The sequence below is a fragment of the Pyrus communis genome, chromosome 9 (genome assembly GCF_963583255.1).
Source record: "Pyrus communis chromosome 9, drPyrComm1.1, whole genome shotgun sequence".
In the NCBI taxonomy this organism is placed as follows: Eukaryota; Viridiplantae; Streptophyta; class Magnoliopsida; order Rosales; family Rosaceae; genus Pyrus; species Pyrus communis.
This window is the reverse complement of record NC_084811.1, coordinates 10,251,642-10,259,050: the sequence shown is the minus strand read 5'-3', so window position 1 is coordinate 10,259,050 and position 7,409 is coordinate 10,251,642. Positions and strand designations below refer to the sequence as shown.

At 37.8% G+C, this 7,409-nt stretch overlaps 2 protein-coding genes across 2 annotated transcripts; one reads left to right on the top strand and one right to left on the bottom strand.

The window, feature by feature from the left end:
- The first annotated feature begins 556 nt into the window (after window positions 1–556).
- Window positions 557–1,567, top strand: LOC137745294 (fasciclin-like arabinogalactan protein 11). The gene has a single exon (XM_068485227.1). The coding sequence runs from the start codon at window positions 652–654 to the stop codon at window positions 1,390–1,392; it is 741 nt and encodes a 246-aa protein (XP_068341328.1). The 5' UTR covers window positions 557–651; the 3' UTR covers window positions 1,393–1,567.
- Window positions 1,568–1,940: 373 nt separating this feature from the next.
- LOC137745293 (dnaJ protein P58IPK homolog) lies at window positions 1,941–6,369 on the bottom strand. The gene is made up of 9 exons (XM_068485226.1): window positions 6,117–6,369; window positions 5,124–5,289; window positions 4,152–4,353; window positions 3,819–3,976; window positions 3,642–3,735; window positions 3,225–3,437; window positions 2,988–3,068; window positions 2,651–2,869; window positions 1,941–2,513 (listed from the first exon to the last, which is right to left on the bottom strand). The coding sequence occupies exons 1-9, from the start codon at window positions 6,241–6,243 to the stop codon at window positions 2,328–2,330; spliced, it is 1,446 nt and encodes a 481-aa protein (XP_068341327.1). The 5' UTR covers window positions 6,244–6,369; the 3' UTR covers window positions 1,941–2,327.
- Window positions 6,370–7,409: the final 1,040 nt, after the last annotated feature.

The following is a 7,409-nucleotide window of genomic DNA, read 5'->3' as shown; positions in this document are numbered from 1 at the left end:
TTATTGACACTTCAAAATAGTCATCTTATACATTTTTTTTCTCAATAAAAAGAAAGAAAAAAAAGAAAATGACCGTTGACTATTTTAAAGCGTTAATAATAGTTTCCGAGAGTTACTATTAGTGTTAGCATTGATTTGTTTTGCGGTAGTGACACTTCCCCTTCCTTCTTTGAATGCCATATCAATTTCAAGGGTGACCAAGAATCAAAGAATGCCAGAAATTGGTCCCATCCTAACTACTTGTAATGAAAATACTTTAACTGAAAGCTTTCTTCTTTGAAGTTGGACCAAAACAAAAGCAAAAAAACCCCATCATTCTCCCTCATACCCCACTCCCTTCATTCACATTTCCAGCTATTTTTCCTTTCCTGCCAAGCAAAATCTCTCTCTCTCTCTCTCTCTCTCTCTCTCTCTCTCTCTCTCTCTCTCCATATTTCACTATTCCTCTTATTTGCCAAGAAAAAGATGCACATTCTGTTCAGATGGCATTGTCTAGCCACCTTAAAACCACCTCCTTTCACCTAATTCTCCACTCTCATTTGATCACACCCTCAAAATATATACCTTCATCTCTCCCTAACTTATACACCAAAACCAAGTCACAACGTATAAAAAAAAATCACCAAGGAAAAAAAAAGAGGAAGAAAAAAGATGGCACCCCAATCTTTCTTCATTTTGCTAGTCTTGTTTCTCCATTCGTTCTCATCCACTATTTCAGCTCAGTCTCCGGCAGCAGCCCCCGCGCCATCAGCCACCAACGTGACTGCCGTCCTCGAGAAGGCAGGCCAATTCACCACCTTGATCAAGCTCCTCAAATCCACCAAGATGGCTGACCAAATCAACACCCAGCTCAGCACCTCAAACCAAGGCATGACCATCTTTGCACCAACTGACAACGCCTTCTCCAGCATCAAAGCCGGCACGCTAAACTCCATTTCCGAGCAGCAAAAGCTGCAGCTTGTGCAGTTCCATGTGCTACCATCTTTCTATTCTGCTGCGCAATTCCAAACCGTGTCCAACCCTCTGCATACGCAGGCCGGGAACACCGATGATGGGCAGTTCCCGTTAAATGTGACAACATCTGGGAACCAAGTGAACATAACAACAGGGGTGGTGAATGCAACCGTGGCTAATACCATTTTTACTGACAGTCAGTTGGCGGTGTATCAGGTCGACCAGGTGCTCCTTCCTTTGAGCATTTTTGGCACTCCAGCACCCGCTCCTGCTCCATCGAAGCCCGAAACAAAAATTAAAGGTGCTGATTCGCCTTCGGGATCCTCGGGTAGCGGCAGCACTGCTGACGCATCATCTGCAATGGGGGTAGAACAACATGGGATTGCAGCAGCTGCATCAGTGGGGGTGGTAGCAATTCTTGCAGCATTCTTTTTGTGATTTTCGAGTTGAACTGCTGTGATCATCGTTACCTTCTGTTTTGTTTTTGTTTTATGCCTTCTGTGCCAAGAATTTTTGTAATTTGTTATGATTTGAAATTAATTGGACAATGTTCTTTGGAATAACCTATTCCTCTCAACACTGGTATAACTTAGGCAGTAAAACTGTTTTAACTAGAAGGGCTTATTCATGGTAACACTTCTTGAAACTTAAACTCAGTCTCACTTAACACGTAAAATTGAAATTTATGCCATTTAATTCCCAAATATTGCTCTAATAATTTTTCCGTCACCATCAAACAGTCACATGCGTTATCATTCACTCATTTTTGTTGTAATTTATCCATGCCACATCAACCCATATGACGCCAGTTACACTAAGAATTTGTCTTACCCTAGGAGCTAATTTTCACACACGCAACAATACATTTACTAATGTAATTTTATATCATAAAAAAATACAAGTTCTAAAATTGATACAGTAAAATGATTTGCAATCGACAAAAAATAAAAGAATAATTAAAACAATTTACTAATCATATCTGATAATACAGTTTGAAGGACCATATTTCTTTTGTTATTAAAAAAAAAAAAAAAAATTCACTAAAAGGATTCACCTCCTAATGAGAACCATGCACAGTCCGATGAGAAACCATTATCGAAATGGTACATGGCAACATATACAGAAATGGTCTCATCAAATTTCGTTTCATCAACTAATATAAGTTCTAAACTCCTGATGTTTCCGCGTAGCAAACGCTCAACGGACGAAAAATCCATGTAAAACCTATCAAACCTTTTGGGGTGGCCGGAAAATATCTCACTGAAAAGCTGTCAGCGATTAGTAAAACTGCTCTGGGGGCTCCTTTGGAATGGCACAGCCGTTTATCTCTTGTGCAAGCATGAGACGAGAAGGAGCGCGTTCTTGATGGGCAATCAAAATTGGAAGTCAAATCCACCACCGCCACCGCCAGGAAAGCCCCCTTCGAAGGTGAATGTAAATTGCTGTCCACCACCACCACCACCAAAAGGGTTAAAACCGCCGCCACCACCACCCATTCCCAGTTCTTCAATATCTTCACCTCTATCATATCTCGTACGTTTGTCTTCATCACCAAGAACCTGAAAAAGGATTTATACAAGAGTCAGATGGATACGAGTAGTCCAACATTTTGGATTATTATTATTTTTTATTTTTTTTACAGCACAGAGTCAATTGAAAGGGAAGATTAAAATGAGCTTCAGTGGGATATACAGACCTCGTATGCAGCAGCAATTTCTCTGAACTTGTCCTCTGCTTCTTGTCTGTTCTCGACATTTTTATCCGGATGCCACTGCAAAGCAAGCTTCTTGTAGGCACGTTTAATCTCAGATATAGATGCGGTCTTTGAAACTCCCAAAATCTTGTACCAGTCTTTGCGTTTGCTCATCTTTAAGGCTTTCTCGGCTCTCATCAATGCTTCTCGAATATTCATATCCTGCATAATAAGCAAGCAATTAATCCAAGAAATGACTCATTAAAACAGTAGCTGCAACAGTGTGAGAGGGGCATGTTACATAAATTTCATATTATAGACGTAAAACATAATGGCTAACCTGAGGCGATTGTTGAGCTGCTGATTTAAGATCTTCCACAGCTCCCTCCCAATCCTCTGTCAGAAGTTTAGCTTCCCCCCTCTGTAAACACAAAATAGTAAACAAACTTGAGCACAGTCATACTCAATACATCACAGTTCACAAAATACTAAACAAACGGGTAATTTTTAAACAATACAGTAACAAAAAATACTACGGAACTGAGGAAAACAAGGGACAATAGAAGCACCAGCTAACCTGAAGCAAAGCTTCTAGAAGCTCCTCATCAATTGTAAGTGCTTCATTGCAACTGCTTAAAGCATCCTTTCCCCTGCCAAGCTTGACCAAAACTTTACACAAGCCAAGATGAAGATGTACATTATGTGCAAGATGATTAGGGTCCAACGCTAGGGCTGCCTTAAAGTCCTCTACTGCAACACGCAGCTTGCCCTTATTTACATTATCTTCGGCCTGCATAAAGAAAAATTGTCTGAGAGAGAATACCTGGTGATGGTGCATCATATGGTGATGGTTCACATAAGCTCTAAAAAAAGGTTGAGTAAGAAAATAGATTTGCTATATTTGCTGAACTTCTCACCATTCCGCACCCTTCAGGGAAGAGGAAGAAGAAAGTTAACACAAACAAATGTTCAGATGAAGTTCGTTAGGACTTACACTTTTAGTCTTCTTGAGTAAGTTTTTCAGTCCAAAATACGCTTTCTTCAGTTCACCATGCTCTGGATCTAGACGGAGACCCTTTTGGTAATGCCTAAAGAAATATTATATATTTGTTTATACAACTGTAGCCAAATTATAAAGACATTACTCAAAATAAAAAGGTGCCAATCAAACCTTTGGGCAACATCATGATCAGCTAAATAGTAGTAGGCACGGCCGCGAAGTAAAAATGCATCCAGATTATCCTCATCTTTCAGAATGTAACCAGCCTCAGAAATGACACTAGAATAGTCTTTAGTTGCTAACAACAATCTCACCTTCAATAATTTGGCCTGCAACAAACAATGCACTCAGAATTATGAGGTCACAAGAATACTGAATTTATAAAATCCTCACTCCTAACTCTCTAAGATCAACCAAAGAGCTGTTTGGTTATATGACAATAAATACATGGAATTGCAATTAAACAATTAACAACCCATATCGAAAAGAAATGGATGTGATTACCTTTGGGCATGCTGGAGAGAAAACCAATACAACTTTTTCAACATATTCCAAAGATTTTGCGTAGTCGCCTGTTTCAAAGAGAGTCATAGCCGTATCTAGAGCGTTTTGAGCCTGAATCAATTGAGAAAGCTCCTTTTCTGCAACTGAATCTTGTGGTTTTAGCTCCAAAAACTTTTTGTAGCTCTTCTCAGATTCCTCATATCTACATCAGCCAAAAAGCGCCTGAATCATATAAGTTTCCAATCATTAATTGGAAAGACAAGGGAGATGGGGATTTCTAGAGACCTTTAGAAAACTTAAGAGATTAATACAAGCTATATAAGTTATTAAGTTATGATAAGTTCTCTTTTATCAGAATGTCTGTCTCAACATACACCTACTGAGAGAATAAGGGGGTACTTATTGAATTAACCACTAACTAAAGGCCAAACAACAATTTTGGTCTAATCAGCAGTATCATAGCGGCTGACTAGTGGTAGGCTTGGTAGCCCAGTTGGATAGTGCATGAATGGATATCGACAATAACCCATGGTTCAGTTGCTTTTGGCTTTTGAGCACACACAGACACAGCTGATGTGCTGCATTCTAGAAGCTTTGAGACAACGGACCTTGGGACAACTAATTATGCAAAGTAGATCAAAAAATGATAGCTGCTAGAGAGTGTGATCACAGCAACCGGCAAAGAAAAGGGGTTTCCGTAATAAGAAGGAATAATAGCAGTCAGGGAAAAGGTGGAGGATTTGTTACGAACAAACTAGTACCACAAATAGTAATTGACAATGCTAAGAAGGGAGGTCCGAAAGGAACACATAGTAGGGGAACCAAAAATATTCATGCATCAATGTATTCGATACAGTCAAAAGATAGCTGCTAAGTAACATTCTAATTTTTAAATAGAAAATGACGCATGCTGAAACAGTCTTCAACGAAACCAAAATTATTCTGTTAGAATGGTGATTATTTAAAAAGTACCTGCATATCTGACGAAGAATGGATGCCCGATGATAATATGCTTCTGAAAGTGTTGGGTCCGCCTCTATAGCAGCATCAAGATCATTAAGCGCCTCGCTATAATGCTTCACCTTTATACTCTGTGAAACTCTCTTAAACAACTCGGCAGCATTACCCGGTTTTCCATCTGTACATTCAAGGTACATGTTCTGGAAGCCATTATTAACACACCTCGACAAGCCACAGGTAGAACTCAACAAATTCACAACACAGCAGGCTAACAGGCATAACATCTCTGTCACTACAGTAAATCCAAACTACCATGCCAACTCCATACGACTCGACATTGTGTATGTATAAAGACAAGAGTTTACTCTAGAATCTCCATCTCCCAGTTTCATAGTAAAACTATAGAGCATATAGATAATCCAGATTCAGTCAACTTTCCCGTTATACAAGAGTCGAATGGGTGTAAAATTCGTGATTAGAATCGTAAAGTTATTGCCTTTTTCCACCAATATGATTACAATCTTCAAAATGCCAAAAAAATTCATCTAAAACCTAAACATTCCTAATGTTGAACATGTAGCTGTATCACTCGTTCAAGTTTCAACCTTTATACACTTAATTAATGCAAATAGTACCAGGTTAGGTCCCATCCCACGTATTAAGATGATTCTTTGATTGACATAGTCCTATGAGTGCTGCAATCTAATTAAAGCCCAGAATACAACATTGTCAAACACAAAGCCGCCTCGCACTTTTCCTAGTACAATGGAAAGTGACAACCGACAGAGCCGTTGAAGAATCCAAACACAATAAATACAGCAAAATAGTTTGATGTCCGCTAAAGCCCAGAACACCAATAACCTTAAAAACAGCCCAAAAGCAAGAATCTTTCAAATTTGGCGCAAAAATTAAGACAACCCAACTGAGAAAAAAACATGAAATTCAACAAAAATCAATAGATCAACGCACAAAGAAATAGATCAAAGAGCGAGAGAAACAACATACCCTGAGCTGAAACCAGAGGTTGAAGAAGGAGGAGATGGCAGACGAACACGAAATGCAGTAAGAACCCAGCATATATCAGCCCTCTCCAAGCCACCATATCCATGGCGGATGAGCAACTCCAAACCATCACCCTCTCTCTCTCCCCTCCCTTTCTCTCACTAAATTTCTATCGCTCAATTCTCGAGCAGAGTTTTGAGCGTAAATGTCTGCTAAACGTATTTTTGTGAAAAAATGCTTAATACAAAAACATAGAAATTGCAGAACTTTGCGTTTAATGGGAAGCTAGAGGAAGACGGGTGTATTCGTTCCACGTTACTATGACCTATCGGATAGCTCCACGTGTATTTTGGACCGACGATTAGCCAAGAGTGTTGTTGGCACCAATAGCTAACTGCCAAGTCATAATAGTAAATCGGGTTTTATTCCCCTTAAGGCTACTAAATTTATAGCCTAGTGAAAAATTTCATGTCTAATAGGCTAAAAAATGAGTTAGCAAAAATTAGGTTATAACTATCTCCAAAAAAAAAAAGAAACCCACACTAAATTGAGGGCCCAATCTTGCTTTTTTTTTTTTCTTTTTGGAAGTTTTAATGAAAAATCCACGGTATTATTCACTTTAACGAAAAACCACATTTTTACACTAAAAAGTCAATCCCGTTACTATTCACTTTACCATTTATTTTGTCATTATCATTAAAACTCAAAGTTTTCAAGTCTTTTTCATTAGTTTTATTTTATTTTTTTCTTTCCACTTATGTTTTTTAGTTTAAAAATGTGTGGGTCACATTTTTAATTCCAAAACATAATTCTACGGGTTTGTTTTTTAACTGTTGATTATTTGAAGGGTTTATTTTTTAGCCGTTTATTTCATTAAGAAAACATAAACAAACAACAGTTATCTTTTGTGTATTAATGATTAAGAAAAAAATTTGTTATCTTTTGTATATTATTGATTAAGAAAAAAAATATTGTACTTTGTGTTTAATTTTCTAGATTGAAAAGTTCATAAAAAAAAAAGTGATGAAATTTAACATAGGTAGTCTAGAGACGAAAACATAAGCAAACAACATACCTAATTGTAGGGGCATTACAATTTTGTTATTTGAAATCATACACAAGCAAACGAACCTCGATTGTAAAATCATTACAATGTAGTTATTTAAATGCTACAAACACAAGACTTAGCCTCTCCGTGTATGAGATTGAGGTAAGAGAATCTAATCCAACAGTGCATAAGTAATGAAATCTAATTTTGTTAGAATTTGAATTTTTTTAGGTTGAAAATTCATAAGA